The 20,124-nt window shown below is 36.9% G+C and overlaps 1 protein-coding gene across 2 annotated transcripts in view; it reads right to left on the bottom strand.

The window, feature by feature from the left end:
- Positions 1-20,124, bottom strand: part of CCDC141 (coiled-coil domain containing 141) — a 276,321-nt gene that overhangs the window by 63,449 nt on the left and 192,748 nt on the right. For both annotated transcript variants that reach the window (XM_027865848.1, XM_027865847.1), the window contains exons 17-20: positions 19,063-19,239; positions 17,592-17,741; positions 1,364-1,504; positions 760-954 (exon numbers count right to left, since the gene is read on the bottom strand). In XM_027865848.1, coding sequence (XP_027721649.1) covers positions 760-954; positions 1,364-1,504; positions 17,592-17,741; positions 19,063-19,239 — 663 coding nt within the window. The remainder of the gene's footprint in view (positions 1-759; positions 955-1,363; positions 1,505-17,591; positions 17,742-19,062; positions 19,240-20,124) is intronic.

Here is a 20,124-nt window from a genome sequence, read left to right as displayed (position 1 = left end):
CAAATGCACACACTGTGCATTAGTCATAGTAAATCTATTATATTGTACACAATGCTTTCATAGTATAAAGTTTCCTAGGTATGTAATATGAAAACATTTATTCATAATTTATTTTATGCACGTGCATATATATAAATAAATGTATATTATATATATGTGTGTGTGTGTGTGTGTGTGTGCTTGTGTGTATACATGCATGTATGCATCCATCTACGGTGTCATGGAAAGGCAATTGGGCTTGAAGTAGGGTACATCTGGGCTCAAATCTCCCCTCTAACACTTACTAGTTATGTGACCCTGTGTAAGTCACTTAGTAGAAAATCATAAACAGGGTCCTAAATCCAGATTTCCCTAAACTGACAAAAATGACAGAGCAATCTCCTATTCCAGTATAGAGTAGCCTAAATCTCACCACCATTGCTAAACACAAAAATATTCCCAGCATAATTCTTCCTACCAATATGGACACATTAAGAAATACCTGAATCCTTTCAAAGTTTGAGAAATATATGCAAATTGCTAAGGTTTTTTTTTTTTTTACCAAATTCCAAGGTGATTATAAATATCTATTAGTCTATTTGCAACCCTTGCATTTCTTCTATGTCTAAAAACTTAATTAGTAAAATAGAGAATTATTTGCTTTAAGGTTAGCCTCCCAATCTACTCAAATGTTATGAACATGTTATGAACAGGTCAATTAGACTAGGTCCCCTCATTACTCTTTCTGTACTCTGAGCTTGTTCAGGCTTGGGTTAGTACCTCTTCCATCAACTCCTGAAGATGCTCAGTCAGATCCAAATTCTTCTTGTAATCTTCCACAACTCTGCCAAATTCATCTACTTGTTTCTTCAAGTCCTTTATTGATTCCAAAAGGATTGTTGTTTTATTTTTTGGATAATTTAATAAAGAATCGGATATTTTGTTCTCAAAATTTTCCATTTTTTTCTTTAGAGTCTGAGCAAAAGAAAAAGATTATATTTATAGTTATGATAATATAAGAAAAATTATTTCTATTTATAATAACAGAGACATTCCTAAGAGCAATGACCTAGAAAAAATGAAGAGATTCTTCTCTGTTGTCTTTTAAAAATCCTAATGATCACAACAATATATTTTTTTAAGATTGCTTTTTCTTTCAGATTAGCCAGAATTCTTTTTTTTTTCTTTTTGAAGCATTAGATTCATGGTAGTTAGCCAACTCTTAGGTGAGGAGTCCAAGGGCACTAAAAATAGTAGGAGTTACTGAAACCCTGTCTATGTTAGCTTCCTACAATGCACAAAGCCAATAGTTGGTTGGGACTTTAGAAGTGAAAAGTGAGAAGCAACAGAGATTACTATACAGTTCATGAGGTTTAATACATACCTGCATTTTTTCAGCATAAATATCCACCTGTTGAATTTGGTTTTTGAGAGCTTTCAAATTGCGAGCCTTTTCTGTTTTCTTGGAATAGTTAAATTTCAAATTGTTAAATTTCTTTTTAATATCTTTGAATGATTCTCTATGCTGCAATTGGAGAAAGAGAAAGTGCATTTTAAATGACATTAATATCTTACTTTAATGATTTGTTATCTCAATATATGAAGGTAGTGATCAATCTTATGTATTTTGACATGTTTAGAGCACTGTTTAATAGAAAATAGGTCTGTTTAAATGAATATATGTATATGTATGCTTGTATATGTATATATGTATACATATATTTTATAGATGTATGTATGTATTGTATATTACATGTATAGATGTGTGCATATATGCTTGTGTATATGTTTGTACATATGCATGCACACACAAATATATAGTGTGTATGTATACTTATGAATGTGGGTGTATATGTATTTATACACACAGATATACATATATGTAATAGGTCTGTAAAACTACAATCCCCAGGTCAAATCCATATTGCTGACTGTTTTGTATGGCTATAGCTAAGAATGGTTTTTACATTTTTGAATGTTATTTAAAATATTTAATATTAAATTAAAAGTGATAATCAATGACTGTTAAATATTATTTTAATATATAAAAATCATTTTTAGTTTGCCAGGATGTTGTGTGCTAACCCTTGCTCCAGACTTGTAATTTCATTAGTCATAAGGAAACTTCCTCTGTTGATGGAGATTAGCTATTTTCTGCAACTTACAGGCTAGCAAGTTTCCCTGAAGCACTGGATGATTGTTTGATTTGCCAAGAGTCACACAGAGAGGCAATATCAGAGGATGAGCTTGAAACTAGGTCATCCTGATTCCAAGAGCAGTCCTCTATCAACAACTGCTCTCCAAAAATGGAAAAAAAAAGTGGTGAGAATCTCTAAGCTAGTGATTTTTAATTTTTTTGTGTGTGTCATGGACCCCTTTGGTAACTTATGGTGAATGAAGCCCATGGATCCCTTTGAAGAATATTTTTAAATGCATAAAATAAAATACACAGGATTACAAAGGAAACCAAAAGTTGGTGAAAATGAAGATGTGACTTATTTTTCCATTCAAGTTCTTGGACCCCCTGAGATTCCTGGACCCCAAGTGAAGAACTCTAGGTTTCATTTCCTAGGCTTCTTAGCAAGATAATTTCTGATGCTGTCATTTCTGACACATTTTACAAAGCACCCTACATATATTATCTCTGTGAGTTTCACAATGGGACTGTGAACTAGGTGGTGAAAATTTTATATCAGTGGAAACTAGGACTGGTTGTTCAAGTGATCTCATTCTATCTCATATCCTTCAACATATTGCCTCCTGTGTCATCCACACTCCTGCATTTATTTTCAATCTCTCCCGCTCTGCTGACTCATTTCCTACTGTTTACAAACATGCTCATTTCTCCTCTATCCTGAAAAAACCCATTCACTTGATCTTTCCACCCCTTCTAACTATTGTCCTATATTCTTCTGCCTTTTGTAGCTAAATTCCTCAAAAAAGCTGTCTATGATATGTGCCTCTATTTTCTCTCCTCTCACTCTCTTCTTAACCCCTGACAATCTAGTTTCTGACCTTAACATTACACAGAAATTGCTCTCTCCAAAGTTACTAATGATCTCTTAGTTGCCAAATCCAATGGCCTTTTCTCAGTTCTCATTCTCCTTAACCTTTCTACAGCCTTTGACACCACTGATCACTCTCTCCTTGAAGCTCTCTTCTATGTTTTGGTGATACCACTCTCTCCTAGTTTTCTTCCCACCTATCTGACCCCTCATCCTCTGTCTCCTTTGCTGGATCCTCCTCTGAATCGTGCCTTCTAACCATAGGTATCCCTTGGAGTTCTGTCCTGGGCCCTCTTCTCTTTTCCTTCTATTCTACTTCACTTGGTATATTCATCAGCTCCCATGGATTTAATTGCCATCTTTATGCTGATGATTCTCAAATCTACCTATACTGCCCCAATCTCTCTGTGGGCTTCTAATTTTGCATCTCCAACTGCAGACATCTCAAATTGGATGTTCAGTAGACATCTTAAACTCAATATGTCCAAAACAGAACTCATTATCTTTCCCTTAAACCCTCCCCCTCCTACTTTCCCTATTACTGTAGAGGGTAGGCTAGCAGTCTAGCAGTCATCCTGGATTCTTTGCTACCCCATATCCAAGCTGTTGCCAAGACCTATTGATTTCACTTTTGCAGTATCTCTCAAACACACCTCCTTCTCTTTTCTTACATTGCCACCATTCTCACTTACCTTTCTCATCACCTCATGCCTGGACTTCGGCAATAGCCTATTGGTGGGCTTGCCTGCCTCAAGCCTCTCCCCACTCCAATCCATCCTCCATTCAGTCACTAAAGTGATTTTCCTAAAATACAGGTAGAGTCATGTCACCCGTCCCGCCCCCTTCTCCCTACTCCACTCAGTAATCTTCATTAGCCTTCTATTGCCTCACTAAATGCTCTGTTTGGCATTCAAAGTCCTTTATAACCTGCCCAACCCTCCTACCTTTCCAATCTTCTTACACCTCACTCCTTGACAGGTAGTCTTTGATCCAGTGACACTGGCCTCCTGGCCAACAACACACCCTATCTCTTGGCTCCAGGCACTCTCACCCCTATGCCTGGAATATTCTCCCTTCTCCACTCTGATTACTGACTTCCTTGGATTCCTATAAGTCCCAATTAAAATCCCATTTTCTATAGGAAGTCTTCCCTAACCCCTCTTAATTCCATTATCTTCCTTTTCTTAATTACTTCCTCTTTGTCCTGTATATATCTTGCTTTGTATATATTCATGTGCATATTGCCTCTCCCACTAGATTGTAAACTCCTTGAGGGCAGCAACTGTCTTTTGGCTCATTTTGTATTCCCAGCACTTAGCACAGTGCCTGGCGCATAGTGCACACTTAATAAATGTTTATCGATTGGTTGATTTGTACACAGCTAGTAACTACAGGAGGGTAGGATTTGGATCCACTTTATAAGTAGCAGAAGGGAATAAAAACCCAGTTGTCTGCTTTCATAGCTCCTTTGGCTATAATATACTTATAAAGGAATTATAGAGGACTGTTAATAAAGTCCTCTAAAGAATTGATAGCTAGGTCCTGATTAGTATGAATAATGAATATTATGAAGTGGTCACAAATTTTTTTTAATGTGCACAACATATTTTCATTGGACTGAAACCAATCACAATATTTTACAGAATTATAACTTTGAAAAGTGCAAATTTGAATACATGTGACCATTTCCCACACTAATCAGGACCTACCTGTACTCTAAGTTCTTATTTTTTTTTTACTATGCTATGATTCTTATATTCAATGGTTTGAATATGGGGTACAGCAAAAATATTAATGGAGGTTTAAGTTTTATTAGCTTAAACATCTACTAAGAGTTTTTGGATATGCTGTATAATTATATAAGTGTACTCTAACTTTTAGTCTGATTCTTTCCTTTTTTTTTCAACTCAGATCAGCTCTCACAAATAGCTACCACGTGTAGAATTCTCTTAAGTCACCTAGATATATCTATATAAGGATGGTAAGTGGAGAACTGAAAATGAGGCATAAATTGTAGAGTAGAAGATTAGAACCAATATGGACTTGGAGAACGTTAAGTTTTTGCTCTGAATAATTTAGCCAATTATATTCATCATGTATTTTCTGGAAGAGTGTTGCCATTTGGAGATCATTGAACACAAAGTCTAAGAGTAATCACCATTGTATCCAGGGAAAGCAAAATTATCTTGTGACAAATGAGAATACCTGACCATGGAACGAAAAAGCCCACTTTTTTATTCCACATTTAATTGACCCATTCTATTACAAACTATGTCAACCTGACAATATTTCCCAGAATTTAAGAACACACTGAAAATATTACCAACACAGGAAACACTGGAAAGCCCCTACTTTTTGTGCTCTCCACCATTCCCTAAAATAGGGAGGAACCCAACAATAAGCAATACTTGTTTTAAATTCATATGGAGGCATTTATCTGAAAGGCTTGGCCATATTATATCTGGTAACTTGATTCAATAAATATTTATTGAGTGTCTAGTCCAAGACACTGTGAAATGTGAGCTGTTAATAGAAGCTGGGATAACATGTAAACCATCTCTTAATGACAGCAAACAAATGATTTCAGAAGGAATGAAGATTGCACACAAGGACAGTTATTAGTGTCATAATAACACCCTGGCTGCCCTACAAAGAATTTTATCAGAGTGATTATTTAAAATTCTGTTATATTATGGGAACAAACATCTCAAGGGGTCAACTCTGTCAAGATATCTTTTGGAATTATCTTTAACACTTAGGGAAATCATTGGCAAAGTGCCAGCTGATTTGAATAATTGGAACAATATCAGCATTGCCTCTACTATTATCATGTAAAAGCTAGAATTCTTATCTAGATTCACCTATGAATGATTAATAGCATTTATGATGTTAATGTACTAAATATGATTATTAAACACAAGTTCTAAGTAATAATTAAACCAAGGAGATGGAGACATATTAAACATCTCCATTTATAAAGTATAATATTTAAGTAGTATGCTTTGTATAGAAAAAAACTTTATATGATCCAAAAATATAAGACACTTCTCACAGTAAGGGCATCTAGTTGATTATTGGTTGGAGAATTGTCAAGTAAGAATTGCATCATTGTCCAATTAACATGTTTACCGAAGAATTAACAAAGTTTTAAAATACTCTGTCATCTGGAGATTAGGAGGCATGTGAGCTTGATATAAAAAGGGGAAATGAATTCAATCATTGGAGCAAAATATCAAGTCCTATATTCATACATAACTGTGGCAGGTGCCTTCTTGATCCCAAAGGGCATAACTGACTTAGACTCATCTGCAACTCCAGGCATACCATCTATCATGCTTGAGAAAACAGAGAGTACCCATGATATGCCCATGGATCATTTGCATTATCCCAAAAGATCAATTAGTTTGGTCTGACTTTTTTCCCCTGGATTAATTAACCTCTTTATTAAAATCCACACAAAACCAAACAATTAGCAATAAAACTTTGGTCAAAGGGAAAGGTTGGGATTCTGTGTGATGTTCAATGTGCTACAACTGTTCCTTCATACTAGAAAGATTAATATCTCTTTGAAGCCAAGTTGATTAGGAACAAGTCTTAGATCTAATCCTTAAACTCCATACCATGAAACTTGAAAAGCCAAGCTCAAATGCAGAAATGCTGATAAAAGATGAGCAAGAGTTTATTTCTGTTTACTTGAGTGTATGCCCTTCTGCCAAAGATGATTTATAAGGCCAGAGAATCTCTTCATGGCAATGTGGGTATGTTGAAATGGGATCTGCTCATTTCTGACACATGAGATCTCTTGTCTAACATTTGCAGCTGCTGATACTTTTCCCTTTTGGCCTCACTGGAGAACCAATTCAAACTTAAAGCCATGTGCTTTTCCCAATCCACATTCAATTCTACCACCATTCTAGGTGGAAGTTATAAGCAGCGACAGGATCCTGTAGAAGATTTTGTATCTAGTGCAATAGAAAGATCTCTTAGGCACTCCTAAAGTTCTCACTTACTAACTTCAACTTAAAAAACCTAGCAAACCCTGTCATCCCTGGTTTGTTCTGCCCTCCCCACCCCACCCCACAATCTTGCTTCTGTTCTCTCATCTGACAGAACTAGGTATCATTCTTATTCATCCATGGTGTCATGATTCATGCAGCTGTTTCTAATTTTAGTCAGCCTGTCAAATGTGGAGAATGGTCAGAGATGTCTAAAGCCAACTGCTAAACTTGAGAGTATCAGAAGAGGCAACTGATAAAAGCATAGGCAAGAGTCACCATATATTGGGTTTACCAAAATAATAATGATAATAACATCGTGGTGATTGAAATGAAAACATATTCATACATTTAAAAAAAAACACTTTTGGAAAACTGGAGGAAGTTGGATTTCTAAGTCTTTGGCTTTTCTGTCTCTTCCCCTACCATTTTGGGGCTGTGCTTTAGATAGTAGACATAAACAAGCACTCACAGAGAAGATATTTGGGCCAGTTTACATGTGGAGAAAGCAACTGAAATAGAGTTACTTCACTTAATACTTCTAGAATCCATGATTTCATGGGTAGAACTAAATGCCCCTTTTATAGACCACAGGATTACAGATTTGGAGCTGGAAGGGACCACTGAAGCTAAACCCGATCCTCTCATTTTATAAATGAGGAAATTATAGCTGAGAAAAGTTAAACGATTTGCCTAGGATTACATGACTATTAAATACGTGAAGTGAGATTTGACTCCAAGCCCGGTGTTTTCTCCGCTGCCCCACCCAGGTGCGTATTGACCTTAACCTTCTACAGCTTACTAAACAGTCTTCATGAGACATTGTGGATGCAGCAAAAGCCTTCATCTGGTGGCCATTTTTCTGATGAGAGGAGGTAACATAGCATAGCCTAGTGAACATGAAGTACTGAACTAGGAATTAGGAAAGCCTGAGTTCGAATTTTGCTTCTGATGATTACTGGATATTGTTGTCGTTCAGTTGTCCTGACTGTTCCTGACTCCATTTGGGGTTTTCTTGGCAAAGATACTGGAGTAATTTGTCATTTCCTTCTCCAGTTCATTTTATAGATAATGAAACTGAGGTAAACAGGGTTAAATGACTTGCCCCAGGTCACACAGATAGCAAGTGTTCTGAGGCTGAATTTGAATTTAGGTCTTCCTGACTCCAGGCCCAACTCTCTATTCACTGAGCCACCTAACTGCCTTCTTACTGGATATGTGACCACACATAAGTATGGTTATCTCTGTGAGCCTCAGTTTCCTCATCTGTAAAATGGGTGAAATGATACCTATAATATCTACCCCACAAAATTTTCTCAAGGCACAGATGAGAAAGTATGTAAAGACCATTGGAAAATTGAAAGTCCCATATAAATGTCAGTTATTATTATGAGTCTTCTGAAATTTAGTTGTTTTAGTTATAGAACGACAGACACATGGTCCATCTCTAGACCAAAGTTTGAGGACTTAACAGTTTGATAGATTCCCAGAGCTAACACTGTTAGAATAGAACTTCACGGAACCAAGGTCATTGCCACCCTACAATGAAGAATCAGTAGGATTTTAATGGAAGAAATACATTTTCTGAGTAGATGACTAGGGAAAAATGACAGTTATTACTTTAAAAGTGTAATCTTTTTCAAAATAAGTCAGAGTCAGATATTAGACTCTGAGTCTGTTGAAAACAAGTAGACTGAGATAGAAACAACGAACAAAGATTCAGGTGAAGTTTCCATTTCTTAGGTTTGCCTGACCTGGCTGAAAGTAATCCTGGTATATGAATCCTGGCATTTATAGGCAGTGTGTGGCCACAATCCATTGGTATAGGCAACACAGCACATTTTTCAGTAGAGAAAATGCATCAAAAAAGCCAAGTATTTTACTGTAACTGTCCCTTGAGCGCAACCGTAAAATGTCTATAACTTCAGTGCTTCAGGCCCCTCCCCTTTTTATAAGGCCTTTCTTCCTTTTAAATCCTTTCCTATCCTTGTCTTACTGCAATGGACTTCCCCTCCCCAATTACCTCACTGTTGTCTATAACTAATTAAAGAAAAGCTTTCTGATCAAATTGCTCATACTGGGACTAAGGGAATGAGGGAATGTGTGCATTCTATTCTAGCAGTAGACTCATAGGTTTAGAACTGGAAGGGACTCTTAGCGACCAGTGAGTCTACCCTTCTCATTGGGCTCTGATGGCTCAGAGTGAATGTAAACAGTAATTGTTTTTGTTTTGGCCAGAAACCCTGAGCGTCTTCCCCTTTCAGATCAATTTTTTAATTAAGTAAAAGAAGCCATTCCTTGGTTCTTTTCTTACTTAACCTTAATCACTGAATGGGTGTTGCCTCAGTCAAAGTAAGAACTCAGAAAGACCTTAGTCTTAAAAAGGTTAAGGTCTACCCACTGAATTCTGGGTCCTCTCCAGTTGCCCTGATCTATATCTTGCCACTGGACCTTCATGGCTCCTGAGCAGAGAGTGAGGCTGGTGACTTTGCACAGCCCTGCCTCACTTAAATCCGATTCACTCGCAAGTCATGGCATCACCTTCCTGATGTTACAGTCCTCTTCAAGAACAAAGAATAAACAGCAACAACAATACTAGCACCTATCTCCTAGGGTTGTTGTGAGGATCAAATGATTTTAACATATGCAAAACATTTTTAAATGTGCTAAAGTTAGCTATTATTATGGTTCTTTTAATCTTATTAATAACAAAATATTATTATTTGAAACACCCCAGTTCCAAGTCTAGTACCGTATTAACCACACTGCTGCTGCCTCAGATGCTATTCTAAGTATGAACATTTTAAAAGAGGAAATTAAGAAAAAGTCAGTGCTGCCCAAAGTTCAGGTATTAGAGCAGGAGATATCTTGGGGTCTTTAGGATCCCTTCCCTCCCTTTAATTCCCTTCCTGTTCCTTTCTTTCTATACTAACTGTTGTCCAGAAGCCTACTATTCCCAACTCCCAAAGTACAGACCACTGAGCCAATCATAGCATTATAAATATTTGAGGTAAAGGATAGTTCTCTTGTATGAATAATTCTTAAGTGGACTATTTAGAAAGAAAAGGGAGTTTTTCTTTCTTTCCTTCTTTCTTTTCTTTCTTTCTTTCTTTTTTCCTTCCTTCCTTTCTCTTTTTTTCTTTCTTAACATCTTGGGGCACAATTATTCAAACATTTTAGTCATTGAACAAACTTTCTGTGTTGATTAGGGTTCATCGTGATCTGAGGGACCAGAAAACTAAATTTAGTTTCTTTAAAACTATGTTTCTCTGGATCTTTTGGAGAATAATTAATTCTGAAAACTTCTGTTTTCTGAATAAGCTAAATTTTTATCCCATTAAGCATCAAAATAGTTTGTATTTTACTCATTTTCTTTAGATTTCTTCAGAAAGAAATCTTTTAAAAATGTATCACCTACTTCCCTGAGTTATTAAGCAGAATATGCTGTCAATAATTTAACCTGTTCTCAATGATTAGAATCATCAAGATGTATACTCATCATTGGACTGGGCTCATTCGCCCCTTCGCTAACTTGCACCAGTATTCTGTTCATTTTCATTCCTTATAGAGTATAGGATTTTTTCTCTACTAACATGCTATGCCAATGCCTGAGAATGACTCTGAAATAATCCCGTAGTCTCAAAAGCTGTGCAAAGCTTAGACAGGCCCTATCCAGCCAGAAATGTTTTAAGTACAGGTTGAATGGTGACAGTTTTGTCATCTGAAGAGCAGCATACTTGGTGGATTTCCCCCACCTATGGCCACAGAAAAACATTATACTTGATAAGAGCTAGCATTTATATATTACCTTAAGAATTGTACAACACCTTATAAATATTATTTTATCCTCTCAACAACTTGGGGGGTTCCTATTATGATCCTCATTTTACAGATAAGGAAATCGAGTCAAACAGGTTAAGAGATTTGTCTAGGGCCATACAAGTAATAAATGTTAATGGCTAGATTTGAGGGTTTGTAAAAAGAAATCATCAAGTTTGTTTGAATTGTGTATGAAATAATTACAAGTAGGCCCTGAGTGAATGGCCTGAGAGACTCCCCTATATGTAAATTTCACACACAGCACATAGGCATAGACATTGTGGTATCTATTTTGGGCTGCTGAGAGGACTTTTAAAAATGTATTTATTCTTTGGGTCTCATCTATGTTCTAGATAGAAGAGCTTCAAATAGGTAATGTAATGTATCATTATTATTATTATAGAACAGTTTAAAAGTTAGATGATATGTGTCTAAAAGTATTTGACCAGAATGATTATTTTGAATGTCATTGACCTATTTCCTTCTCTCTCTCTCTATTCTCGATCAGGGACATATTAACCATGTTGGTTAATGAAGAAAATAGACTTAAAATAAATTGATCACATTAAATTTAGAAATTAAAAAAAATAAGTAACCAAACTAGAATAAGCAATGTGGTGTCATAGAAAGGGTACTTAACAGGAAAGATCAGGTTCTAGTTCTGATTTTGACATGGTATAACTTTGGTTAAGTTTCCTACCTGGGCCTCAATTTCCTCATCTGTAGCACAAAAGAGTGGTAGGAGATCATATCTAAGATCCCTTCCAGCCTCACCAGCCCATGATTTCATGACTTCTTTCATATGGTACAATGGACTGTTAACTTGTTCCTCTGATGGGGCAGCAAGGTGGTACAGTGGATAGAAAACTGGCCCTGGAGTCATGAAGACCTGAGTTCAAATTTGACCTCAGGTAGCAGCTGTGAGACCCTGGGCAAGTCATTTAACTCTGTTTGCCTTAGTTTCCTCATCTGTAAAATAAGCTAGAGAAAGAAGTGATAAACCACTCTAGTATCTTTGCCAAGAAAACCCCAAATGAGGTCACAAAGAGTTGGATATGACTGAATGACTGTACATCTTTTCAGTTGATGCAGATTGCCAGACACACACAAAAATCTACAGTGATGTTCAAAATGTATGCATAAATATATTCTAGGGTGAAATTAAAAAATATTAAACCAACCTTATCTCTCAGACTTAAAACAGTGTTTTATAATGTTTGACAAAGGTGACAATAATTTTCTAAGTCATGCTATACAACTATCCACCTATAAACTATGCTATACAACTGTTCATGCTATAAAAAGTCCACCATTTTTTTACATTAAATCAGGTGGAAGTTGCTTATTAGTTTGTTGTTGTTGTTTTGCCTATAAAGGGCATCATATCATCGTTCCACAAATACACTATTTTAACCCCCTTGAACAATTTACTTTTCCCAAACCCAATTTGGTCTCTCTTTGTGGTTGTTGTTGAGTCATTTCGGTCATGCCTGACTCTTCGTGACCCCATTTGGGGTATTTTTTTGGCAAAGATTCTGGAATGGTTTGTCATTTCTTTCTCCAGTTCATTTTACAGATGAGACATTGAGGCAAACAGTCCAGGGTCACACAGCTAGTAAGTATCTACATGGCTCAGTAGATAGAGTGCTGGTCCTGGAGTTACCTATGGTCTCCCTTCAGTGTAGTTTAAATCAGTCTAATTAAGATTGTGTAAATTGATTTTAGTATGGTCTGACCAGTTTTTTCTATCACTGATTGCTGAAATAACTGACTACACTATGCTATGGACTGACAACAGGTAGAAAATGCTTTGAGAAGACGAGTGATTTATATCCTAAAGAAAGAAACAGAGACCATGTGGATAAGACCCAACTAAACTCTACTTTCCAGGGAGATGCTGAGAGAAGAATATCCCAAGGACTCTGATTAGCCCACTGACAAGTGGTGGTCAATTAGTGTTCATGTAAACATCATTTGTGAAGGACTTTCAAATCTTGGCAGCCAAGCAACGTATAATAAATGTCCTTTCTATTAAGTTCTGTAGCTGACTTAATAAAATGGTAGGCTGCTGGGTAAGGAACCTAACATTATTGTTTTATGGAGTACCCTGTCCTCTGTAAATAATAATAAAAATTAGTTCAATAAAATTTTGTATTTTACCTAGTGTTTCAAGTGCCCCAGATGTCACAGTAATAATAATGTCTGTATGCCAAACACCACCATTTATTGCATTGTGGAATTCAGCTGTTTCTTGCTATTTTGAGTTCCATAACAGAAAACATAACAAGTACTCATTATTTAGACTAAGGACCACTGGAAATATACCTTACAATTATTTTTCCATTAAGCCTGCATTAGGTTGAAAAGCCCAGAGAGCTGATGCTGTTTTGCACAGCAGCTACATATTTTATGGTGAGAATCAAATCTACCCTAATTTACTGTATTTTTTACTTAGGTTTTCTCTTTCTGTTAATAATATAACATCAGGACCCACAAGGGCAATGTTCTTCAGCTTTTCTCTGGCCTCTCCCATTTTGTACATTCAAGTAGGCTGCATACATGCCTTTGCCTGGAATTTGCTCCTTCATCATAGCTTGTTGAAATTCTCTGTCTTCAGCCATGATCTTAGATACCACTTTCCTCTGAAACTTCTCTGGATCTACCCCTCTTCTCCAGGCAAAAATGATCTCTACCATGTCCAATTTTCCTAATGCATTTTGTCCTTAATTCATCCTGCCTTATATCTTACTCATTTGTGTATGTACTGTTTCCCACACCCAATCAGATTGTTCCCTAAAGACAGGGATTGTGTTGCTGTCGTTCTTTATCTTTTTATACTTGGCATCTAGCAGGCTACCACCAGGACCTGTTTTGTTGGTGCAGACCACTTTCATTGGTTCAGGAAGCATCAGAATTGCATATAAGTTTCATCTAAGTTCAGAATTCACTTCACTGATGCATATCAGAAACTGCCCTATGTTAGTGTCTTAAGGAATTATCCAGGACACTGAGAGGTTGTGAGTAACCTAGAATCATTTGGTCTCTAGGTAGCAGAGGTGAGCTTTGAGGACAGATTTTCCTGATTCTGAAGCTGGCTTCTGTCAATAAACACTTAATTGAATTATCATCCAGCATATATTCTTAGGTCATCTTTGTGTCTGACTTTACTTGTACTCTGCCCCATCCTCTTATTAGACTGTCTTAAAAGCCAAGATAATATCATTTCTTCTAAAAAGCCTTCCCTAACTAACTCAACTTGGGGTGGCTTTTCTTTTACTCTAAATTCCCTCAAAACTTATATAACAATTCATAATTATATAGCACTTTATAATGCTTTTTTTCCTGCCAATAGCCTTGTGGGTTAAGTAGTGAAAATATCATCCTTATTTTTTATATGAAAAAGCTTCAGCTTACCAAGATAAAACCACTTCATGCCTAAGACCTCATACCTAGTAGATAGTGAAGCTGATATTTGAAAACTCTGGGTCTTATGAAATCAGGTCTTCTGTGTTGACCACCATGTCCATGATATCCTGCTTTCTTCCCAAGTACAGTCTATACTATAGAAACATGACATTGCTTACAAGTTCTCTTACAATTGTCTTTGTTTCACATGTGTACGTTTTGATTCTCCAAAGAATCAAATTAGAGCTCCAAGTCTATATCCTGTACGTATCCTTTTTAATTGTAGAGCACCTTGTAGGGTTCATAGAAGAGGTGCTTAATAGATGCTTGGTTCATTAATAAGTTATTCATAGTATAGTGGAAAGAGCATTTCTTTGAATGTTAGGAGATGTAGGCTTAAATTGTGGCTTCCCCTTTTACTAGCTTTGTAATGTTGTAGCAGTCGTGTGACATCTTTAAGCCTTAATTTCTTTATATGGTTAATAAGGTTATTGGACAAGATGATATCTAAGGTTTCTTGAAGCTCTAAAATTTTAAGGTTCCATGATAGTTTTACCTCCAATTGAACTAAGCAATGCTAGGACTGCTGTTCCATTAGCAAATAAAGTGACAAATAATAGTAAATTTGTAAATTAGCTTTTGAATGACAGAAAAACAACAATGTTAAATATACCAACCACTCACTCAAGATACACAGGACTCCAAGTACAAACAACAAAATCTCTATCCCAGCCTACCCTGGTTATATCATTCAGTGCTAGAGATAACACTGAAACTCATATGATTGGCTGCCTCCCCCCCCTTTTCCGTCTCTAGTCTAGGAACACAGAGCAAAACTCTCCTATTAGACCACAGAACCAGCTGTGTGCACTAGTCTTTGTTATAAGGCTGGTCATCCCTGATATCACCTGGCTGGCTAATCCAGAAACACTTTTGTCAGTCCTGGAAGCTACCTTTGTAGCTCTGTTCCCCCTGGCTTCTGGAAAGGCTTTCTACCCTGAGGTGGTAGCCCTATAAATAGAAGTACTGAATCTGGGATCCCATCAGCCAGACCCAGCTCCACAGATGACAGACCCTGGCTAGTCTCCCCATAGTACAAACAGACACTGGGCTAAGGGCAGCTGGAGGTAGTCCTACTTATGTCATCAATAAATTCAGAAATGCCTTGCTTGACTATCTCTGAAGGATTAGGAATGATCACTTTTGTACAGTAAACACAATGATAAAGAAGGAATGAGTCACATAATCATAGAATTTGAAAGTCAGCAGCCATATGATGTGACCTTGAGTACAGGAAAGTGATTTTGTTCGGGAACAAGGGATCATAAGGCCGTATTAGAAAAAAAATTACAAAAAAAATGCTTCCCCAGCTGCTCTAGTCAAAATGTATGAGACTGTAGTCCTGTTTTAGAAATGAGCTGAAGTCCCTGGGTATTTTCTTTAACAAAGCCTTGCAAGTTCTTACTAAGAAAGGAAATGTTAGTTGCAGACTATAACTTGGGGGCACCCAGAAGACCCAATTATTATATCTCTGGATAGCAGAGGGACTATATCTAATAACTCACAGCCCCAAACTAGCAAACTTGTCTCAGTCCCAAAAAGCTATATCTCCTGGGTCACAAAAAAAGGATAGCAAAGCTCTACAATCATTTGCACAGGACTGAAATAAAAATAGTTGTCAAAGCTCTGTTCCTGTTTCCCTCCTGTTGTTCTGGATCTAGAAGGGAAGGGGCCACATTCTCTCTCATGCCATGTTCAAGTCATGATCATTTTATAGGACATGCACCTGCCTGAAATCTAAAACCACAGGGCTAATTATGCTGTGGGTAATGGCAAGTGGGTATTCCCTGCATTTTGGAACTAGGCCACTGCTAAGTGACTGATTTTTCTTACTATGTTACTATGAGATGACAGTTTCTGATAATATTTTTGGATCTAGAATTAATAAGATAAACATAAGTAGTATGGATTAGAGCAGGGCGTTCTCATTTCCTCGAGGGATGGAAAGGAACATTTAACTCAAAACTCAGAAGTACTCATTCTTGTTGCCCACCCTGGTACAGGCATATGCCCCACATCCTAATTAGTGCCATTGTCCTATTGTACCCAGGAAACCATAAGAGTCTGAGAGGTTAGAGTAAGAGGGGGAAGGGAGGGGTGGAATCTAGCTCATTCTCCTTCGTGTGATAGGAAACTGTGTGCTATTTAAGGTCTTAGTAAGTGATTTTGGCTAAGCTGAATAGCCTTTCTGGAATTTCCTTTTCATAAAGAGGGGTCTGGATAAACTGAAGCACAGTATCATAGATTTAAAGTTAAAAGGGGGCTTCTAGCTCAAATCCTGCAGTTTTGTGTGTATGTGTATGTATGTGTGTGTATGTATGTGTGTGAGAGAGAGACAGACAGAGACAGAAAGACAGAGAGAGACAGACAGAAAAAGAAAGAGAAACTGACAGAAGAATGACAGAGAGAAGAGAGACAGAGACAAAGAGAGACAGGGAGAGACAGAGACAGAAAGAGAGAGACAGAGGAGACAGAGAGACAGAGAGAAAGAGAGAAACAGATAGAGAAGAATGACAAAGAGGGGACAGAGAGAGACAGAGAAGAGAGACAGAGAGAGAGACAGAGAGGGGAGAAGGACAAGGAAAGGGGATAGAGGCTCTTTTGTTGCCTCATTTTACTATGATACATTTGTTTTGCTGGGGAAAAAAGCACTCTATTTGAGTAAGATCACACATTTGACCTTGTTAATCATAGGAATGAAGATTTAAGGAACCGTAGAAGTCATCTATCCCACTCTTATTTTACAGATGAGGAAATGAAGGGTTAGAAATGATAAGAGTTGCCCAAAGTCACACAGATAGTAAGTGGCATGCATTCCACTGCATTTTGTTACTCTGTATTTTTCCAAAGAATATTGGCCAATTTACCCAAAATTATATAGTCTCTACATTGAACTTCACTGATTTCCATATCCAGCTGCCTTGCTGATGACATAGGATCACAGAATTTAGAGTTAGCAAAGATGTTACAGGGATAAGAACAGCACCTCCCTTCCAGTTAGCCATTTTTGGAAGAAATCTATGTACTCTAGTTAGAAGCCATTTCAAAATCGGTGCTCAATATTACAACCAAAGTTTCTGTTCTGAACCACTGTTTCCTCTACATTGTTTCCTCTACATGAGAAGACATTCATATCATCTAAGCTTGAAAGAAGCTCAGATTCCCCAAACCCAGAGGTTACTACTGCTCAATGGATAAAAACCATTGGTAAATAGAAAGCCCCCTTCTGGTACACTGGGCACAGATGAAGAATAAATAAATACCAAGCAGTTGCCAGTGTTAGTGCATAGCCTAGCTTTTGGTCATTTACAGCTTCTTTCCACCAGACCTCATTTATCTCTTCTTTAGTAGAGCAGTACTGTAAAATGTGGGTCAGCTCCTCCTCATACTTATCGGCTTTGGAGTGCCAGGCCATACTGTCACCTTGGAGTATTTCGAGCTGCTGCTGGACAGTCTTTGCAGAAATATTAAAGCAAGTCTAGAAATGAGAGAGAGAAAGAGAAAATTACAGAGAAGAAAAGATCAAACAGTAATTATAGGAGTCTACTTTGAAATATGATGTTTCTAAACGACACCATTGTTGTTGTTTTTAAATAAAATGACTTCTGATTTCCCCTAACTGTAGCTTATTAAAATACAACTGTTTCAGAGAGAAGCCACCGTCAAATATTGGAAATGCTAACAATTACATTCCCAGACCTGAAGCTCTGTGTTCAGACCATTTGTTCATCAGATCCGACCATCTCAGAGACACCATTCATTATAGGGTATAATCTATCCTTCAAAAAGCATCAAATATGCATTAGAAAACTTGGTTCTTACACTATCATTTTCTTGTCATCTCCAACTTAACCTTAGGTTTGTTATGCATGTCTCGAATCTTTGCTCAGAAACTGCAAGGCTAAATTACAGATGCAGATTTGAGAACAATTTACGTTATTTGTACAAAGTAAGAGTCCTGCACCTTTTCCTCTCTTCTGCTAAAATCTCTTACAAAAGTAAATTTTTCCACGAAGATAAGCTTTCCCTAAAAATGATTCTTCTTAGAATAGGGATTGAACCGACCAACAGGAATAGCATTTTTTTCCTATCAATGTCTTTTGGAGTTTTTTTTTTCAGGGGATAAGGGGGTAATACTTTAGACATACTGTACCCATGCAACCCAGTAATAGCCTTAAAGCAATTGTCAGCAAAGAATCCATGATGACTTCACTGATGCTGTAATGGGATGTGGCCTTTTTTCACATCAAGAATTCTTTTTTATTTTTCAAATTAATTGGGGTCTAGTGTTTTATTCATTAGAGTTTTGAGTTAGTTTTCCTCTGTCAGCTCTTCTGGTGCTATTATTAGAATATTATAAAGCAGATCAGATATCACAGAAGAAGGAACTAGTGTTGCAACTTAGTGCCTAGAAATAAGGAGGCCTGAATTCTAATCCTGCCTCTGCTGCTAACTAGATGTATTCTGCTGGGAAGTCACTTCCCTCTCTAGCTCTCAGTTTCCTCATCTACCAAATAAAGGTATTGAACTCCAAGTTTTTAATCTAAAGAGACTGTCTCTAATGTTCAATGATTCCAGAACCTATAAATTTCATTTTCTGATTTCTACCTTTTTAGTTTGCTTTTTTTGCCACGGGGTGACATGGGGAAAAAAAGAAACAATTCTACCAATAACTACAGCTTATAATGTAGTATTGTGTTACAATAGGTTTTTAGCTATCAGGGAGACTGCTTTTATGTTGTAGTCCAACTTCCAGCTACAATTAGGTAACACTGATGTCTCTCTTCCAAATTGCTTACTGGTAGCTGCACTGCTGAAATGATGTCTGTTCCCGAGGACAGGGCCAGTTTATAAAGATGTTCTATGTGAGCCTGCTTTTCTTGAGAACCAGAGAGGAGAACTTTAGCACTGAAGGCGTCATCCCATTCAAGAACAGGCTCAAGAAACTCCACTTCTGATTTGGTGAGACTTTCCAGCTGAAATGCAATGGATTAACAATTACACAAAGTTTGCAACTTTTTCACTTTAATTTTTTTTAACCAGCTAGTTAAAATTCTACTAATCACTTCCTTAGTTATCAGTGTCATCACTATAATTAATTAATCAATTGCTTATTAAGTATCACAGTAATAATAGCTTGTTACTAAATAATTTTGATTACATAAAATAATTATCTCATTAATACCACATTAATAACTCCATAAGTGCTTAAATGACTTTAGAGGAAGAATTGAACACTGTATTCTGGGGCAGTTGGAAAAATACTCAATTTAGACTTTGAAGGAAGGGTGATAGTCAGATAAGTGGAAAAAAGGGAAAAGAACATTCCGAGATGGGTGTATGTGTGTGTCTACGTATATGTATATATGTGGAAAGGCACAAAAATGGAAATGTGAATAACATGGCGAAGGACAAAGATCAGTCCAGTTTGGCAAGAGTGAGGGTTTCCTGAGAGCAATGTCTAAGTGTGTTCCAGGGACTCTTCCCTTAGGGCAATGTCAAAGTGTGTTCTAGGAACTCTTTGGGTCCCTGAGACTCTTTCAGGGGACCTGCAAAGTCAAAACTATTTTCACAATAATATTAAGATCTTCCAATATCCAATATGGTAAATATCAAGGGATATATCTTATATAAAACTCTTTGGGGAGGGTCCTTAATAATTTTTAAGAATATGAAGAAGTCCTGAGCCCAAAATATTTGAGAACCACTGCATTAAGGAAAAGTCTTGATGAAAGAGAAATTCTAGAGAGGACTTTGAGGACAGGTTATAGAAGACCTCAGATGTCAGCTCAGTAGTTTATATTTTCCCCTGTAAGCAAGTCACAAAAGGCATTTTTTTGGTAAAATTAATTTTTGTTTAT

This window comes from Vombatus ursinus, unplaced genomic scaffold (genome assembly GCF_900497805.2).
Source record: "Vombatus ursinus unplaced genomic scaffold, bare-nosed wombat genome assembly UNPS02014779.1, whole genome shotgun sequence".
NCBI lineage: Eukaryota > Metazoa > Chordata > Mammalia > Diprotodontia > Vombatidae > Vombatus > Vombatus ursinus.
Note: the sequence above shows the minus strand (reverse complement) of the source record. Positions and strands in the feature narration are given on the sequence as shown.